The sequence below is a fragment of the Heptranchias perlo genome, chromosome 32, assembly GCF_035084215.1.
Source record: "Heptranchias perlo isolate sHepPer1 chromosome 32, sHepPer1.hap1, whole genome shotgun sequence".
Classification (NCBI taxonomy): domain Eukaryota; kingdom Metazoa; phylum Chordata; class Chondrichthyes; order Hexanchiformes; family Hexanchidae; genus Heptranchias; species Heptranchias perlo.
The window spans coordinates 13,971,528-13,992,412 of record NC_090356.1 but is presented as its reverse complement, the minus strand read 5'-3'; the positions used below and the strand labels follow the sequence as shown (position 1 = coordinate 13,992,412).

General features: G+C 40.7%; 1 protein-coding gene across 1 annotated transcript in view; it reads left to right on the top strand.

Moving 5' to 3' along the window:
• cfap74 (cilia and flagella associated protein 74) overlaps positions 1-20,885 on the top strand; it is a 154,597-nt gene that overhangs the window by 109,229 nt on the left and 24,483 nt on the right. The window contains exons 26-28 of the mRNA XM_067970088.1: positions 13,878-14,154; positions 16,105-16,257; positions 19,842-19,975. Of these exons, the coding sequence (XP_067826189.1) occupies positions 13,878-14,154; positions 16,105-16,257; positions 19,842-19,975 (564 nt within the window). The remainder of the gene's footprint in view (positions 1-13,877; positions 14,155-16,104; positions 16,258-19,841; positions 19,976-20,885) is intronic.

Sequence of the window (20,885 nt, the reverse complement as noted above, 5' to 3'; positions counted from 1 at the left end):
AACAGTGCCTTTGAAGAGACTGATTGAATATTAGACCATACTGTACATGTTCTTCAGTATGGGAAAAGCAAGCTAGCAAAACCAAATGTTGACCAGGCACCTTTCATAAAAACATGTAAAAATATAATGACTTTCTTATGATTCAAAATGTGATGAAACTCCCTATTCTTCACATTCTGGAACAATGTGATACCCTCATTGGTAAGAAATGATAGGACAATTCCATTGCATTGCGATTTTGTACAATACAATGCTGGAATCTTTACCCCCCCTTCACAAATTTGAGAACACAGTAACTGTTTTGATTCCAGGGTTTCACCGGATATTTCTGTCCTGTTTAGCATCAAGGACAACTCCTATAAGCAAACCCCCAATCCCTAAGAACTGAAGTGTGACCTTACATGCCGAATATCTGGTAGCATAGCATTTCCCAGGGGTCAAACAGAACACCCTTGTTACTGTAATATGTCGACTGGAATTGACACAGCCCCTCTGATGTGCTCCTAGTCTTTAGATAGCAGAAGTTATAATACTCTGTCAGACTGCGCAATTTGATATATCAACCACAAATCAGGTTTATTGAAAGTAAAAATTAAACTAAGCAGAAGATCAATACAGCAGATTTCCCTTGATTGGACAACTTTAACTTACATTTCCTTGGATGCATAAATAATAAAAGACATGACACTTCACTAACTCTCCTAATAATGCCAAACCTGGAGTTGCATTCATAACAAAACCTATACATGAGGTTTAGTTTATTCCCATCGTGTCCGCATGTATACCTCTAAGAAGACTACAGTACAATGGAAGATGAAGAACTAATGAAGTGGGAGAAGGCTGTCACGTTTATACTCAGAATACGCAGATCCTGTCTAATGTGCAGTTCGTCAAAGTGGATTTCAAAGATACTATTTCTTCTTCCCTCAAAAACCTTTCATAAGTCCTACACCCTCCTTTTACTTTGAAGATTGGACTAAGAAAAAGGAAATCAAAAAGTATTTCATACTAATAAATACAGTTGTCACTCTTGGTAAAGTCAAAGCCATGAGGCTGGTCTCCCCAGAGCCTGTCTCTAGCCAAAGAAGATGACAACCTAATTTACCTGGCAGACTTAAGATACTATTTCTTCTTCCCTCAGAAACCTTTCATAAGTCCTACACCCTCTTTTTACTTTGAAGATTGGACTAAGAAAAAGGAAATCAAAAAGTATTTCATACTAATAAATACAGTTGTCACTCTTGGTAAAGTCAAAGACATGAGGCTGGTCTCCCCAGAGCCTGTCTCTAGCCAGAGAAGATGACAACCTAATTTACCTGGCAGATTTAATAGACTGATAACTGTGCAGATAGTTATTAGGAAGTGCTTGTGGTGAAGCATCAATGCTAATGACTTTACATTTAAATAATATTAGCATATTATGTCTCATATGTGCTTAAGACCACTACACTAGCTTAGTGAATACATAGTTCTTAAATTGCCTTTTTTTTTTAAAAGAACCAATTTTAATCCCAAAATACCATAAGGAAAAAACAGAACAAGAGACAATGAACAAAATACTTAATTTTTGTCATCAGTAGTTCTTGCCAATGAGAACAGCGGCTGACAACATACAAATTCTCAGTGGACTCTTGATGGTTTCACAAATCTTTCTGATATGGCTAATGCCTGCTTTCTTTCACACAGGTATAGTGCAACACTCTAATAAACCAGTGTTAAAATGAAAAAGCTAAAATTCCCTACCTTGTACTATTGTGGAAGAACCATCACTGCAGTGATTCAAGGAGAAGCCCCACAAACCACCTTCTCAGGGCTGCTAGGGCTGGATAATTAGTGTGGCTTTGCCAGCATCAGATAAAATCTTTTTTTTAAATGCTGGAAATTTGAGATAAAAGCAGAAATTGCTGGAAATGTAAAGCAGGTCTGTCAGCATCTAAAATAGAAAAGATTGTTTTTGTTTAGGACTCTTTTAAAAAAAAATAAGTGTTCCCTTAATTATCCATCTGTGATAAACACGTGTCCCCCTCCCAATGAACTGTCCATGTATCTTCTTTACACCAGATTTGCATGTGATAAAATTATCGAAATGCTTCAACAATGTAAACATCCTAGATTTGGGCAAGTAATTAAAATGAACCTGTCTGGACAATAGAAGAGATACCTTTCCAATTCTCTAATTGAAGCAGAGATTTAATACTTTGGTGACACGCCTGTTGGTGACAACAACAACTTGCATTTATATAGCGCCTTTAACGTAGTAAAATGTTCCAAGGCGCTTCAGAGGAGTGATTATCAAACAAAATTTGACACCGAGCCACCTAAGGAGACATTAGGACAGGTGACCAAAAGCTCGGTCATAGAGTCATAGAGTTATACGGCACGGATAGAGGCCCTTCGGCCCATCGTGTCCGCGCCGGCCATCAAGCCCTGTCTACTCTAATCCCATATTCCAGCATTTGGTCCGTAGCCTTGTATGCTATGGCATTTCAAGTGCTCATCCAAATGCTTCTTGAATGTTGTGAGGGTTCCTGCCTCCACAACCCTTTCAGGCAGTGAGTTCCAGACTCCAACCACCCTCTGGGTGAAAAAGTTCTTTCTCAAATCCCCTCTAAACCTCCCGCCTTTTACCTTGAATCTATGTCCCCTTGTTATAGAACCCTCAACGAAGGGAAAAAGCTCCTTTGTATCCATCCTATCTGTGCCCCTCATAATTTTGTACACCTCAATCATGTCCCCCCTCAGCCTCCTCTGCTCCAAGGAAAACAAACCCAATCTTCCCAGTCTCTCTTCATAGCTGAAGCGCTCCAGCCCTGGTAACATCCTGGTGAATCTCCTCTGCACCCTCTCCAAAGCGATCACATCCTTCCTGTAGTGTGGCGACCAGAACTGCACACAGTACTCCAGCTGTGGCCTAACCAGTGTTTTATACAGCTCCATCATAACCTCCTTGCTCTTATATTCTATGCCTCGGCTAATAAAGGCAAGTATCCCATATGCCTTCTTTACCACCTTATCTACCTGTTCCGCCGCCTTCAGGGATCTGTGAACTTGCACACCAAGATCCCTCTGACCCTCTGTCTTGCCTAGGGTCCTCCCATTCATTGTGTATTCCCTTGCCTTGTTAGTCCCTCCAAAGTGCATCACCTCGCACTTTTCCGGGTTAAATTCCATTTGCCACTGTTCCGCCCATCTGACCAACCCATCTATATCGTCCTGCAGACTGAGGCTATCCTCCTCGCTATTTACCACCCTACCAATTTTTGTATCATCAGCGAACTTACTGATCATACCTTTTACATTCATATCCAAGTCATTAATGTAGACCACAAACAGCAAGGGACCCAGCACCGATCCCTGTGGTACCCCACTGGCCACAGGCTTCCAGTCACAAAAACAACCTTCGACCATCACCCTCTGCCTTCTGCCACTAAGCCAGTTTTGTATCCAAAGTGCCAAGGCACCCTGGATTCCATGGGCTCGTACCTTCTTGACCAGTCTCCTGTGGGGGACTTTATCGAAGGCCTTACTGAAATCCATGTATACCACATCCACTGCGTTACCCTCATCCACACGCCTAGTCACCCCCTCAAAAAATTCAATCAAATTAGTCAGACATGATCTTCCCTTGACAAAGCCATGTTGACTATCCCTGATTAATCCTTGCTTCTCCAAGTGGAGACTAATTTTGTCCTTCAGAATTTTTTCCAATAATTTTCCTACCACTGATGTTAGGCTCACTGGCCTGTAGTTCCCCGGTTTTTCCCTACTCCCCTTCTTAAATAATGGTACTACATTAGCGGTTCTCCAGTCCTCTGGCACATCCCCTGTGGCCAGAGAGGTTCTGAATATATGTGTCAGAGCCCCCGCAATCTCCTCCTTTGCCTCACACAGTAGCCTGGGATACATTTCGTCCGGGCCTGGGGATTTATCCATTTTTAGGCCTGCTAAAACCGCCAATACCTCCTCCCGCTCGATGTTAATATGTTCGAGTATATCACAGTCCCCCTGCCGTATTTCTATGTCTACATCGTCCTTCTCCATAGTGAAAACAGATGCAAAAAATTCATTTAGAACCCCTCCTACATCTGCCGGCTCCACACACAGATTGCCATTTTTGTCCCTAATGGGCCCTATTTTTTCCCTAGTCATCCTCTTACCCTTAATATACTTATAAAACATCTTAGGATTTTCCTTTATTTTGCTCGCCAGTGTTATTTCATGGCCCCTCCTTGATCTCCTAATTTCTTTTTTAAGTATCCCCCTGCACTTTTTGTACTCCTCTAGGGCTTCCTCCGTCTTTAGCCTTTTGTATCTGCCAAAAGCCCTCCTTTTTTTCCTAATCCATTCTCGTATATCCCCTGACATCCAAGGTTCCCTGGAGTTCTTGGAACCACCCTTGACCTTTACGGGAACATGTTGCCATTGTATGGTCTCAATCTCCCTTCTGAAAGACTCCCATTGCTCCGATGCGGATTTTCCTACAAGCAGCTGATCCCAGTCCATTTTGGCCAGATCCTGCCTTATCCTATTAAAATCGGCCTTCCCCCAATTTAGAACCTTTATTTCCGGCCCCTCCCTATCCTTTTCCATGACCACCTTAAATCTCACCGAATTATGGTCACTGTCACCAAAGTGCTCACCTACTAGCACTTCTTCCACTTGGCCGGCCACATTCCCTAGAATTAGGTCCAGTACCGCCCCCTCTCTTGTAGGACTTTCTACATGCTGGCTCAAAAAGCTCTCCTGGATGCACGTTAAGAATTTTGTACCCTCTAAGCCTTTTACACTCTGAGTATCCCAGTTAAGATGTGGAGATGCCGGTGATGGACTGGGGTTGACAATTGTAAACAATTTTACAACACCAAGTTATAGTCCAGCAATTTTATTTTAAATTCACAAGCTTTCGGAGATTTTCTCCTTCCTCAGGCAAATGTTTCCTCAAACATTTGCCTGAGGAAGGAGAAAATCTCCGAAAGCTTGTGAATTTAAAATAAAATTGCTGGACTATAACTTGGTGTTGTAAAATTGTTTACAATTATCCCAGTTAATATTGGGGAAGTTGAAATCCCCCACTATTATTACCCTATTATTTGCACAATTTTCTGAGATTTGCCTACATATCTGTTCCTCTATCTCCCCCTGACTGTTTGGGGGCCTATAGTACACTCCCATCAAAGTGCTTGCCCCCTTTTTGTTTTTAAGCTCCACCCATATGGCCTCATTAGAGGAACCTGCTAATATATCATCCCTCCTTATGGCAGTCAACGAGTTTTAAGGAGCGTATTAAAGGAGGATAATCAGTGAGCTCCTCCACAATGTAATATCACTGCAAGATAAATCAATCTGAAAGATGTGACTTTTGTCCTTAAAATACCTCTAAATTGATGACTTTCAGTAAGTAACATATTGCCTTTACATTTTTGTATCGGGATGTATCGGTGGCTAGAACTTACTCATTCCAGCAGTGTGTTTAACAGTTCAACATTTCTTGCTTATCTATTTTTACCTTCCACTTTTTGGTTCGCCTGCATCATTCACTGCTCCTTGGCTGAGTGAATGGGCAGCCAATCTATTCCCTTGCTTCTGCCAATAGCGTTCTTGGGCTGGCCACTTGGATAGGTGTGAGAGTGATCTTAGATGACATGCCTGCCAATTTTTTCCCTCCTCATTAATGGAGAATGAAATAACTGGATCTGTGCACAAGTCCCAAAATTCACCAAGTTTTAGCCCTACTACTTCATGGCGCATGTTGGTTCCATAATGTGTACAACCTCATTGATAAATTTAAGTGCGTACTAGTACACGGGTGTGTAAGCACACTGTGGTCAGTAAATTCTTAAACTTTACAAGGTACATTACTTAAAAAGGCACCAGACGAATTTTTAACTTCCTTCACTTTAACTCCCCATCAAAGAGCTGTGTGGAGATTTACTGTTCATGTCTAGGAATTATTAAATGCGTAACATTTAGCTCATTTGAACTGTCTTTCATTAATCAATCCAAATTACATTAATAGTTAAGCAAACTAATGCCACTCATAAAACAAGTGGTACACTACTGAGAGAATGAGTTAACCTGTTCTTGCAAATGAACAAAGAAAAACTTGAACATTTATGCAAGTAATTTTATTTTTAAAACAAGTAATGATGAACTCCCACCCACTGCTCCAAACGGCTGACTGCGTTAATGCACTATATGTGGTACTGGGCCAGACAGACCAGTTTGGTCTCAGGTTTGATGCCTGGTCTGTGCTGACCTAGCCAATCTCAGTTGGGAGTACTACAATTAGCCTCAGCGTTCATGAACAAAAGAGGGAAAAACATTGGTCAGGGATCTGACTTCTTTTCACTATCAAGTGACCCCTGTTGCTAATATGTCCCTGCAGATACTGAGCTCAGCTGTGATGCCTCCCAAGGGTTGAATTACTTCCTGATCTCACTACTGTCCAAATTCACACTTCAAGAATGGCCAATTAGGCAAGGTATTAGCGGGCCAATGATTTTGATAGAACTGTATTCCAGCAGGATTCAGTGCTCTTTAGGTCGGACAAGGAGAGAAAACTGGATGCAAAATATAGGAGAAAAACAATAATGAAAACAAATAGTCATGGTGGAATTCCATCTCTTTTTCTCTTAGATTTTATCCCTTTAATCTCCTGAAGGCATTATCTTCCTCACTAGAGTATAGTTCCACAGGTAAAATTTGTCTTGCTCCAATTGGCAATAATCATGTGTCAGTCTTGACAGTATGTGCCAACAGGCTATCTGACTGTAAAGGACCTCAAACCTGAGTCTCATCTGTCCTCACCTCATGTCCACATATGTACATTCGCAGTAAGGGTCATTGTATAGTGATCAGGACAGGAACCCAGACCAATTTTCCCCTCCCTAAGCAAGGTGCACTGTGGCCAATTGTAGCACTATACTGCAGCAATCGGTGAAATCCACTAATTTGACAGAGACCAGGGATCAAACCTAGGGCCATATTAGTCTATATATGGCTTTGAGACAGACTTTACTACTGAGCCATTGGAACAGCTAAGAATGTCTTCTTTAAGTATCAATATTCCAAGCAGATAGTGATGAGGAATCACCTACTCTTTGTTTCCTGGGGTGCACAAATTATTGTACTTTTGAAATCACTTCATAGCATGCTGCATGTTTCGAGCTTTGGGCATTGTTTGCGTGCGTATGTACTGCAGACGTGACAGCAGCTTGTGTAAAAGTGTTGAATATGGTTGAGCAAATAAACCTCCAGTTTAATTTATTAAAAAAGCAGGTGCGAGTGTAGTGGGAACAAAGCTAAATTAAATTTAATCCTGTTATCTTTGATTTGGTGCCAAGTTGTTGCTGTATTCCTCAAAGGGTTAAAAAAAATTCAACTGTGGCACACCCCTTTCTCCATCAAATACTGTAGCCTTCATAAATAGAGAATATCTCACCTCTGACAGTGAGTTATGCTAGATCTTTCACAAGTATGAAAAGCCCATAATTCATGAGAACCATAGGCGTGAATGAGTTATAATGGTCTTTCGCATGAGTGAAACAACACCTGGAAGTAGCCATCACTGGTGAGGAATTATGTTTATCCGATATGTACATGTTTCCAGAGGCTGGTGACAATCATTAACTGTAATTCACACATGCAAATTATCACTTTTGAGTTTCACACATGTTAAATATCAATCTTTTGAGCAGGAAAATTGCTTATCAGACCTGTAGAATAACTACTTATTTTAATGCTAAGCATATTAAGTAACAGAATTTGAAGAATAAATATAATTTCACACAGCAGGAATAATTTTTATTTCTACTAACAATCGAGCATAATGGTATGGCTGCAAACTGTGCCTCAATTTGTGGATTGTTCAGCATTGATAGTAGAAGTATTTTATGCTTTTCAGATGTGATTTAGTTGCTGAATCTTATTAAAAACAAAACAAAATAGATCAGTGAAGATGCTTCAAGTAATCAACAACAGCAGGAGTCCAGTAGGAAAAAGAATGGGTCTATCAAACTCTTGCATTTTTCACCCAGTATGTCAAATCGGTTTCATAGTTATTCACTTTTCTTCTTTTTGTTCTTTACCTTTTTGTGCCTGTTGAAATGTTGGCATTTTGGAATAAGCCAATTATTTTAAAAACAGTAAATTGAATTACTTTCACAGAAGCAGTATATTTTTAAATACTGATAGAACTCTATATATATTCCGACTGGTTTAAAATAACAAGACTATTATTTCAAAGATAAAATGTAAGAACTAGGTCATATGAAGGGCCAGATGATGCAGTAATGATTAAACAAGACTGGCTTGACCCAAACTGGCCCCAACTCTTCAAAGCCAGTGCAAAATCCAAATCATTAAAATTGCTGTCAGCAGCAACAGTGCACATGAAACCGTGGCTCACTTGCAACTTTTTTTTTATCAGTTTGGGATTCTCATAAAACTCAAGAGATTTGACATTTTCCAAAATCGCATGGATTTGGGCTTATGCCTAACATGTTACTTTCTTTTCAGAACTAAAGAATTGTACTTTTTTTTATCGTGTTCCATCTCCATTTTGTAAGTTATTTTCTTCTTTTCAGGTCTTCATTTGATGACTAAGAAGAGAGTGTAGGCAATGTTTTCCCAACTCTCCGCTAACCCTGTGGTGACTGGCCACGGGTATGAACGAGCAGTGTGGGTACCCCTTCTGTGATTTTTCCCTTCTGCTGGAGACTTGCTCCAGTGTGACAATGGGGCCGTCCAGAAGATTGGATACTCAGTGTGGGGACCTGTGGAGGAGGATCCACATTATAACACTATGTGGCACAACCTGTTATTACATCAACAGGCCGAACCCCCTGGTTTCTGTGCAAAAATATTTTTAAAGCTGCTTTGTAACTGATGAATAGCAAAAGACGTCAATTCTTTTAGCTAAAATTAAAGCTCATGGACTTGAAGGCAAATTATCGACCTGGTTAGGAGATTAGTTAGGCAGTAGAAGACAGAGAGTAGGGATAATGGGTATGTACTCGAATTGGAAAGAAGTGACTAGTGATGTCCCACAAGAATCTGTGCTGGGGTCTCAACTATTCACTATATTTATTAATGACTTAGATAACATAACAGAGAGCCATATGTCTAACAATGCCGATGACACAAAAATTGGTGGCATAGTAAGTAGTGTAGACAGGAGCATAAAATCACAAAGAGACATTGATAGATTAAGTGAGTGGGCAAAACTGTGGCAGATGGATTTCAATGTAGGTAAGTGTGAGGTCATCCATTTTGAACCAAAAAAGGATAGATCTGAGTATTTTTTAAATGGTGAAAAGCTAGGAACAGTGGAGCGTAGATAGAGAGAAACTTTTTCCGCTGGTGGGGGAGTCTAGGTTAAAGGGACATAACCTTAAAATCAGAGCCAGGCCATTCAGGAGAGGTTAGGAAACGCTTCTTCACACAAAGGGTGGTAGAAGTGTGGATCTCTCTCCCACAAAAAGCAGTAGATGTCAGCTCAACTAATAATTTTAAATTTGAAAATTTGAGATAGGTAGATTTTTGCTGGCCAAGGTTATTCAGGGATATAGGAGCCAAGGCGAGTGGATGGAATTAGGATACAGATCAGCCATGATCTCATGGAATGGCGGAACAGGCTCGAGGGGCCGAATGGCCTACTCCTGTTCCTATGTTCCTAAAAGACACAATTCAAATCCAGTGCACACTGACACTGAATGAAAAGATCCGAAATGTAATGAGTTGACACAGTCTCAATCTTGTGGGCAGAAGTCCACAGCTTAAAACTGTTCACAATTCAACACACTGGGGGGAATATTAACCGCACCCCATGATGGGCGGGAGAGGGTCAGGCGGGCCGTTAAATTGTTAAAAATGTGAAACCTGACCCTAACCTGCCACAAAAACGCCTACTTCCAGTTTTACCGCGGCGGGTTGTGGGGTGGCCAAGTAACCTGCTCTGGAGGGACGGGTTAGTGATTTTAATATTTAAATGAGGCTGCATTCCTCAGGTTTTAGCAGCCATTTAAATTTAAAGGCAGCAGGCTGTGTGTCCCAGAGCTTGGGAAGTCCGGCAGCTGAAGGGAGGAGGGAGCTGCCAGCTCTAGCAGGCAAGTGCTTCTCCAGCAATGATTGTGGGATTGGAAGAGCAGGAATTCTTCACCCAGGCCCCTCCAAGCACATCTTCTGCCATGATCTATCCACACCCGCAATCGGCCGACCCCCCGCGATCTTCCCCCCTACCTGCGCGATCTCTCTCTTCTCTCCTCTCCACCCCACCCCGCGATCTCTCTTTCTACCCTCCCCGCGCGCGCAAGATCTCCCTTTCCACCACCCCCCGCGCGCGGCCGATTTCTCTTTCCCCCCCCCACCGTCCGAGCTCTCCTCCACCCCCCGCGCGCGGGCGATTTCTCTTTCCCCCCCCCACCGTCCGAGCTCTCCTCCACCCCCCCCACCCTAGTACTCATTGTTGATGCTCAATGCTAAAAAATGGAAGAGGTACTTTTCCCCAACACTGACATCCTTACCTTGATAGGTGCCCAAATTCGCTAGAAATAATAATGCAGCACAATTTTTTTATTCTGAAGCATTGTCCACAATAGATTGAATCTTATTCTACTGTATCCGCATGTTGTTATACTTATCAGTCAATCATGTTATTGTATCTAGGTCCACCAGTCTGACAGTAGCACATGATCCTGATTACATCAATATGGCCGACTAACTTATTTAAAGGAACAACAAATTCTTTACAACGAACATTGGGCCCGAATTTGCTGGATCAAGGCCCAGTTAGTTAGACTTTTTCCTGCACCCTTCAGCTCAAAAATGTTTTGCCTTATAAGTTGCTGCAATTGTGAGCTGATAACAGCACAGCGAGGGCAACAGGATATCTGGGACCTTGGTGAATGATGGGACCAACAGTATATCTCCTTAACCAATGAGATTTAAAGATTGTGAAATAAACAAAGGAAGGACTGAGAAGGAGGGTGAATTAGAGTGGGTGAATTCATTGTCAAATCAGGCATGGAAAAATAAATAAAGAGAGGGAAAGAAAGATTGGATTGAGAGAGAAAGAAAAAGATAGAAAGGAAAAGTAAGAAAAAAAGTTTTAAAATTTTAAATTTTGGCATATTAAAATCTCCAACAACAATTCACTACCTGAAGAAATGAGACTCCACACTTTTAATTGTTCGTTTTCTGGGCCAGAGAGGTTGATTGGCAGTCATTAACAATTATCACGTTGTTAAAAGTGTACTCACGCTATTAATTACTAGACTTAACTTTCTGTGGCGATTTTAATGGGCAATTAATGTGCAAATGCAGCAACTTCATGAGACTCATTGGGAGGTTAAGGGCGAGATGCCGTTTTCATACAAACATACAAAACAGGAGCAGGCGAAGGCCATATGGCCACTCGAGCCTACTCCGCCATTCAATAAGATCATGGCTGATCTTCGACCTCAACTCCACTTTCCCGCCCAATCCCCTTTTCCCTTGGTTCCCTTAAAGTCCAAAGATTCATCGATCTCAGTCTTGAATACACTAAATTACTGAGCAGCAATCCACAGCTCTCTGGGGTAGAGAATTCCAAAGATTCACCACCCTCTGAGTGAAAAAATTCCTCCTCATCTCAGTCCTAAATTGCCCACCCCTTATCCTGAGACTACGCCCCCCTAGTTCTAGACTCTGTTTCAGGGGAAACAGCCTCTCCGCATCTACCCGGTCAAGCCCTCTAAGAATTTTTTACGTTTCAATGAGATCACCTCTCATTCTTCTAAACTCCAGAGAGCATAGGCCCATTCTACTCAATCTCTCCTCACAGGACAACCATCACATCCCAGGAATCTAATGACGGAGCGGTGCAAATTGTTCAGCAACTTTTGGTGATTCGCAATTCATGGGGTATCTCTTCCTTGCCACAAGTTGCTGGCCGATTTCACATTAATAATGGCGTGCGTCGCTCACATGCTGTTATTTTTTCAGCTAATTCCGCGGAGCCCAATATTACTTGAAGAATCAAAGAAAAACAGAAAATACTGGAAAAACACAGCAAGACAGTCAGCATCTGAAAGAGCAAGATTGGTTAGCATTTTGGAGAGGTCAAGCATCCGAATTTATCTCAAATTTCCAGATTTCATGTTTTTTAAATCTCTAATATCAATATAAATCTGTAACTATACAGAATTAGATTTTCTTTTCATATTAGGGTATTTTAGATTTTTGTTAAAGCTATGCTTTGACACTTTTAAAATTAATAGGGGTGAAATTGGTCTTCAGTGATATTGCAAAATGGGCCATTTTACGCCCCACCCAATTTTCTTCATCAATTTCACCCCCAATGTTTTTGTTACAGAAAACATAGGCCTGTAGTGAAACTATGTGAGTACACATTGTGCCCTTATTTTTGTCTCACTGTAAAGACATATAGATGTTGCCCATGTTTCTGAGTGATGCATAGAGAATAATTCAGGAGTGAGAACCTTTATAGGTTATAATTGATTAAATATTTTCCAAATCCCATCGCAGAAATGTGCAATATTCCATGTGTTTTAATGAATTCCAATGTTTTTTACATTGTGTAAAAAATTGTTTTAATATATTACATTTTAAATGGATGCCTATTTGCATACAATGGGTGGATTTTTCCCCTTAGGTGGATTACAAGCTGCATCATCATGGAATGCAATTAGGCAGAAGTCTGTTTAATGTGTTATTGCCATCTGGAGAGTAAAGGTCTTGTAGTGCCTAATAGATTCTTTCTTAAGGTTCTTGAAAGAGAAGATTTTGATTGTGTTTCTGTGGCAGCAGATGATAGGATTGATTGTTTAACAACTTGTTGAGCTATTGTTATTTTCCATGTCTCACTTTTTGTGATGTGAACGTAAAGTATAATTTGTTTCGTTTTATGCTGTGCAATTGTATCTACTGTTTATATATTTGTTAACCACTGTGACTGTTATTTGGGGAACACTATACAATGCAGACCAGAAACTATCTCAGCTGAGGTAAATGGTGTGAGTGAATGTTAAGTGGAGCAACTGATTTAAAGTTGTGCCAGTGAGTTTACTTTTCTGTTTGAAAATTCTGCTAAACTTTGTCAAGCTATCCTAATCATGTTGCTTAACTGTCTGACCATAGATATGACATAGTTTTCAATCTGAAGTAGTGTCAGGAACCACCTTTGCCTTTGGAGACTCATTAAAATTCAGCTCAGGAGTAGATTTCTCCAATAGTTATTAAAGTAAACAAGGTGAAGTGACTTGTAACTTCCCTTGGCCTTGTGAAACGAAGATGCCTCTTATTCAGCAAGTTGAGCTGAAAAAATCCACAGGGTTTAAGAATCAGGAATAAAAATGAATATTGGCATAGCAGAATGTTTTTCCAAGGCTGAGATGCTATTTGAACCAATGCTATTAGTACTGTCTCAGAAACTGCATGGATTAAATTGCCTTACATTGGCTTGTGATCTGATTTATGACCTAATTGGTTCTTTCTGATCTCGCTCATATTGCTGAAAATTAGCCTTTCACACAGGCCTTTATCATGTAACACGTTTACAATATTATATGTAATAGAGGGAATTAGAACTATCGTGATAGTGCTGAAAGATTCTCTTTACTATATTAGTGTTATATAATCAAACTCAAAATATCTTCATTACATACAGAAAATCAAGCAGTGCCATTGGCTGTTCTGGTGCTTTTACAAATGTGAAACAAATGTGAAAAATCTGAATATATTAGACTTTCAGCACTGCTAATCAAAGGCAATAGGTGCCACCATGGAAATAACTATCAATATACTCACTGTTTCAGAAATAATTGATATCTTGGTTCAATTACAAAATAGTAATAAACACATTTTGTTTTATTATTTAGGGACTTCAAGATTTCCTGTAAAGCTATTGGTGTCTTCCCTCCACTGGAGTTATCCCATTCAGTGATTCACTTTGCCGCTACAGCTTTAAATGATACATCTACAGCGACTCTGTATGTGGTGAATTCGCACACCAGCCAAAATGAATTTACTCATCCTGTACCAAGGATAGGAAAAGGAGAAATAGCTCCTGTGGGACCAACATCATTTGAATTTGTCATTCCAGAGAATTCTTATATAACTATTGTGCCTGCTGTTGGAACTGTAATGCCAGGAAAGGTCAGAGTTTGTCCACAGTGTTTTCACGTAACTGAAAGGCTAAAATCATGTGCTAAAACAAAAATAAATAGAAATAGTGCTGTGATGGGAAGTTTGTAACTTACTTTCCCTATAAACCAGGATCATTTGGAGGGTAAAGATAACTTCCAAATCCTTTCCTGCACTACCAATCATCTCCTTAATCCCCTCACCTCTAACAGCAAATGCAAGGAGTTTGTCGATTTCATCGTCACCAATATAGAGAGACTATCGTTCAGCTGCCTCTGTTTTTCCTGTATCTTCAGGTTCCCCACCAAGCCTGTCCTTTTCCTACCCTAGCTCTGAACCCTTATCTCTCTCACCACAGATTCCATCCCCATCCCAGCCATTGCCTCAGGCTGAACCAAACTGTTTGCAATCTCGGCGTCCTATTCAATCCTGCTTTGAGCTTCTGATCCCATGACTTCTCCACCGCCCTGCCTCAGCCCATCTACTACTGGAACCCTCATCCATGCCTTTGTCACCTCCAGGCTCGACTATTCCAATGACCTCCCAGCCAACCTCCCATTCTGTACCATCCAAATACTTCAGCTGATCCAAAACTCTGCTGCCCGTATCCTATACCACACTAACTCCCACTCACCCATCACCCCTGCGCCCTCTGACCTATATTGGCTCGTAATCCCCCAAAGCTTCAAATTTGAAATTCTTACCTTTGTGTTTAAATCCCTTCTTGGCCTTGCCCCTCCCTATCTCTGTAATTTTTTCCAGCCCTACAACCCTCAAAATCCTCTGTTCCTCTGACTCTAGCCTCCTCTACATTCTTCCCTCTCTTCACTCCACCATTAGCTGCCTTGCCTTCAGTCGTCTAGGCACCACATCTGGAACTTCCTACACCTCTCCATCTTCCTCTCCTCCTTTAAGACTCTCTTCAAAACCCGTCACTTTGACTATGCTTTTGGCCACCGCTCCTAATCTTTCCTACTTTGGCTCAGTGTGTGTTTTTTTACACCTCAAAGAACTATTTTGGGATATTTTCTATACTAAAGGTGCTATTTAACTGCATGTTGCTGTTATTGTGGTCCTATGTTAATAGATCTGTAGAAATTGACATTTGAGCACAATCATCACTGGTGATGAAAATTCAGCACATTTCTGATGCACTAAGTGGGGCAGTTGTTTTAAATGCTGACTTTTCACCTCTGGGACTTGGATTTCAATCCAATCCAGAATGATGTGACTCACAATTCACAAATTTATCTAAATTTGCAATCTTACTCAGGGTGCAAATAAGGATAGCTGGTCTAGGAAGTGGAAAAGTTCACACTGATACACAAAAAGGGAATTTTTCTGGAGTTGGAGTTGGGTTAAGTCATGTTGGAGCAGAGTGAAAAGAATATTACTATGCATCTAGCTGGGCTACACTTGACTTTGGAGTGTTCAGTGCAGGCACTGATTGACCAAAGGGGAGCACATTCCCATCTGTCATCCCTTACATTATAAAGCTCAAAAAAATCACCTATATATATATATATACTTTTTTTTAAATCACCAGTTGTAACTGTATCACTAAGTGAGATATTTTACTGGTGATTAATAATTAGTGATTACTGCTTCAGGTAAGGTAGTATCTGTTTTCCTGCATATCTAACCTCTGCTAAACAAATTACATAAATATCAACTTTAAACATAAAAATTCTGAGAATGTGATTCTGTTAACATGTTGTTAATCGTGGAGAGAAAAAGGTATTCTATCCTTTTTTCTTTAAATGATGAATTTTTGCCCTATTTTTCAATTTCCTTGTCTCCAGCTTGCCTTCAAAAGTTTAAATATTATGAGGAGCATTTCAAGTTTGAAAGAAATGCTGGCCAATCATTGGACTGTTTTTCCATATCAATAAATTTCATGTTTTATTTATCATGCAAGTTTTTGTTTGCTACCTTAAAATGTTATACTTTCTGTCTACATAGAAGTGTAAGGTGCAGTTGATGTTTAAGCCGACACTAGCAGACTGGCTGGTCCAAGAGGAAGCTGTCCAAATGTTGTGCCTGGCTGCAGAAACAGAGAAGATTTGGGATAAACAGGAAATTGAGAGCACCTCAAAATCAGGGCTGGATTTATCAGTAAGAATATTTAGATATCCTGTTTTTATAATTATATTTTACTTATTATCCTTTTCTAGCATGAACACTAAGTAAAGTGTTGACTTTTAGCTGTGGCAGCTGCTGCTGATCACCTCAGAAGATTACAAAACTGCTCTGTATATTTAATCCTTAGTGTTTTAATCTTAAATGGAAAAGTTAAATGTAAGTGACTGCAGGAACATTGCATGTGAAGATAATTTTGACCGCTGCCTGCTAATTGACATCAGCAGGGAACAGTCTTCAGTGTGTGAAGCATGTGTACAACAGGGCACAAATTATGGAATGCACAAAATAGCCCAAACACAAAAAACACTGGTTAAATAAAATTAATAATATTTAATCCAATTATAATGTAACAAATATTGGTGGGAATGTAACCTGTGACCAGAACCTCTCAGGCTTTTGTTAGGGATGTAATATGTAAACTATTAGAGTGCATTTTGAAGGAGGGAATCATTAATTAGGTAGAAATATATGGAATAAGGGAGTCAGCATAGCCTTATGAGAGGAAGGTCATGTCTGATGAATCTATTGGACTTCTTTGAGGAATCAACAGACCTAGTGGACAAGGGAACTCCACTGACGTTATATATTTAGATTTTAACATGTTTACAGGAGGTGCATCACAAGGTAGGCACGGAATAGAGGGGCATCTTCTGGAGTGGATCATAAATAACCAGTAAGCGTAAACTCAAGCTCAGAAGAGAGAAGGTGAACAGACAGTTCAGATTTAACCACTTCACACAGAGGGTGCTGAATATGTGGAACCTATTGTCCAGAGGTCCACCTAGGTAGTGGATAGTGTAGTTAGTAATGGTATTAAAAGATATGAGGCTTAATACCACAATCGCACACTCATAGCGGGGAAGCTTTGTTCGAAGGGAGGATGGGTGGGAGATAGGGCTACTTCAATGTTCTCTGAAACCACAGTTCCCCACTGGGACCATGGGAGCACAGAATTTACCGAATGGAGGAGAGGATAGGAATTGGGGTTAAAAGATGGAAGTGCCATGGCTAACAAAAGTGGTGAGCAGGTGTGATGGGCTAAGTGAGTCTATTCCTGTTCATATGTTCCTTGTGTCAACAAATTAAAGAGGAAGCTGGACAGTTTTTTTAGCAAAGGAAGTGATTGACAGGTACAAGAGACAACAATAGATTTTTCACTACGATGCAGTTTACTCCTGAATGGTTAGAAAGTAGATGAGTGCATGCAATTTTCTGTGGTCAGTTCATTATCATAATTATTCACAGCTCCAGGTGCAAATTTGGATCAGGAGGTAACCTCATGATGCAACTGGAAAGTTGCAGTGTAAGTGAAATTTGAAGGGATGCAGACAATTAAAGTTATTTGGCAGAATAGATGGACAAAAATTCTTGCTGCCTTTGGAAAGGTTCAAAAGGCATTTCAACCCATTGTCAGCCTTTGCCAAAGCTGAAGATGAACAGGCTAAGAAGTGACAGGCAAAAATGAAGTGAAAGGAAATCTGATGGTCAGACATGAGTCTGTAGGCAAGTGACAGAGCAGCCCAGCATCCAGCCAGCCACTTTGATAGCTGGTGAAGTGGAAATGTTGCTGCAGGGGGTAATTGCAAGGAGGGTAGTCGTATTTACCATTCTAGGTCACCATCCCCATCAGGCAGCATTGCGGCGTGCCTGGATTAAGGTGATGTTAGGCTTGAGGTCACAGCTGACAGTTTCTGTCAACGGCTGTGACAGCCCTATGCTACATGTAGCTGCAGGTGTTATGGCAGCAGATGTCATAGCTCTGCAGCTGGCTCAGCTAACACACAGCTTATAAAAAAAGTTCTCATGGTCTTTTCCAATTGGGTGTGCCTGGACCTGCAGATCAAACCTTATAAGTCTTATCTCAGTGTTTGTAATTATAATGTTTTAATGACAATGTTTACTTGCATCCCATTGAGGATTGTATTCAAAAGTGTCTATTAGTTAACCAATTGAGTAATTACATTGACTGCATAGCATGCTGAGATAGGTGGTTCACCTGAGTTCACAATTGACATTTTGGAAAGCAAAAGAGTCATACAGAACAAGGAAATAGGACCACAAGTGACTAAAAAGCATAGCAGAAAAGACAGAAATTGAAAATCTGCTGAATATGATGTGCCATCTGGCATTCATTCTGAGGGCACATCATAATGCCAGTAATGTATGTGAATATTTACAGCTCTGAAAGGAGATGTCAGCTTTGAACACAGTCTCTCCCCGCAGTCATTCATTTACACGTTAGAACAGGTGGTGATCAAACTCAACATTAGGTTGCAAAGCAGTAATTCAGTTGAGTGGTGCTGATGGCATGGTAAGTCATGAGAACAAAACTTGACTGGTTTATTATCACGCCTCAGACTGATTGCCGTCTATTTGTTATTCTTTACAGTGCATAGGTTTTGGAGTAGATTTTTATCCACACCACCTAGTTGTAAAGTATTTCCTAGCTGAACGCAGAGAGGAAAATCGGGTGGGGAGGAATGCTCGAGCCTGCCTGATCTTAATTTAAATAGAAAGAAAATCAGGCAGGTTCTTTTACTGACGTGCAATTCTCCCTACAGATAAAAATCTGGCCTCTTGTCTTTTTCATTTATCAATATGTGAGTGGATGCACTCATCAATGAAGGTGACTTGATAATAAACTTGTTGCTGCCACAACTTGATGATATTTGATATTGAAAGACTCGCAATTGTAAAACTAAATATAGCATTGAGGCTGAGAAGAGCTGGAGTGTTCTAGGGGCCAAAACCGCAGTGACTTGATAACCCTCGTGGTGGAGAAGCAGCAATCTCTATTATTTGTGTCATATGTGCAATATTGTGGATGAGAAGAAAGTAATACGTTGTTGCATTGTGATTAAGTATAAGCCAGAAGTGAAATATGCGAACAAAAATTCAGTTTTGGATTGTAGACTAATGGAATATTACAGGGACATGCCCCGCTCCACCCCTTATTGTCGCTCCCTGCTCCACCCCTCAGTGCTGCTCCTCACTTCGTCACTCAGTTCCACTTCCCTTTCCTACTTGCTGCTGCTCCAAGAATGAAACACTGATGGGGCAGGAATTGTAGCAATTGATCTGCAAGATCAGGAATTGGTAGAAGCCGGGGACTAAAGTGTCAGTGAGGGGGTTAGAGAGAGAGAAAGTGCCACTGTAAATTGGGGGAAGGTGGGTAGAGGGAGTGGAGTGCCTCAATGAAGGGGGGAAATTATGTTTATATGTGAAGCCCATTGCAATTGAACAGCCTGTTGACATTCATTGTCTGATTTCACCTATAAAAAAAAGGCATGGGTGAAGTACTAGAACACATCTGATATGAGTGAAGCACCAGCAAGGATTTAATGCTTTTGGGAGAGGAGGCAGAAAAAGAATAGAAAGAGAAAAAAAGTTTACATTTTAAATTATTTAATTCTTTGTACAAAAGTTGTATGGTTTCTATTATGCTCATCAGTTTGAAAAGCAATCACTGGACTCAATGAAAGATGAATGAGTCAGGAGAAAGTTACTTACATGGTTCCATTTGCTGTATTCTTGATATTCTTTGGTTTGTTCTGCAGAACAAAAAAAAAACACAGCCAAAACAAAAAGATGTAAACGAAGGTAGCGCAAGTCCCCCTAAACCAGCTAAAGAGATCACTAAAAGTATCAGCAACCTATTTCAGCCTCCCAACCCAGAAGACATTCCTCTTGAGTAAGTAAAACAGCGTTTACCAATCAGTCTTTGTCACTTTGTGCAATGTGGGGTAATTTTATAAATTTTGCAATCATGGCAGAGCTTTGGCCAGCGAGAGCACAGATCGGGAATGCAGACGTGCACCCCGTATGATATTCTGTTCATTCATTACATGGACAGAAATGTCTGGGGAGCTCGTGCCTGAATGTCCGATGTGCACTGACGACTAGAGAAGCTCTGTACCGAGAATGTGAAGTTGTGAAATTATCCCAATAGATTTCTGTTTGGAAAAAAAAAGTGCAATATCTATTTTTCTTCATAACTTATAACTTTCAGCTGTAGTAAAAGAGTCAGGTGCATAGGCCATAGACAGGGTGGGATACTTCCAGGAGATTCTGCTATACAGGCTCTTGGGTTGATTCATCAAGTGGCAATCACGACCAGCTTCAACTTGAAGAATGGTACAAGGCAACCATGAAGGAGGGATTCCGAGACTTCATAAATAGCCGAAGCCATGGACCCTGAAAAGGAAAAGCACTAGTGCAGCTTCATCAGGGTTAGTTGCAGATACAAGTAGTACACCTTCTGCACCCCCTTGGTTGTGCAGCCAGAAGGGCCCACAACCAGGCTAGCAGCTCCATTCTCTGATTCAGCCCAATTCCCAGTGCAAGCAGCTGCCAAGGGCCGGGCCTGCGCCAGGGTTGCGACTGAGCCACGCTAATGTCCTGGCCCACTAAAATTAAGCACATGGCAGCTTCGGCAGATGTAGCCTGCTTCAGATGTGTTGCTCCTCTCCTGCGTCTGGGCAAGAGAGGGGAGGAGTAAGGGGCATAAAGTATTTGAGGACACTATCCAACATCTATTATTTTATATTGTATTCTGGATAAATACGTTTCTATTCTGTTCAAAACGGTATTGCTCATACCAA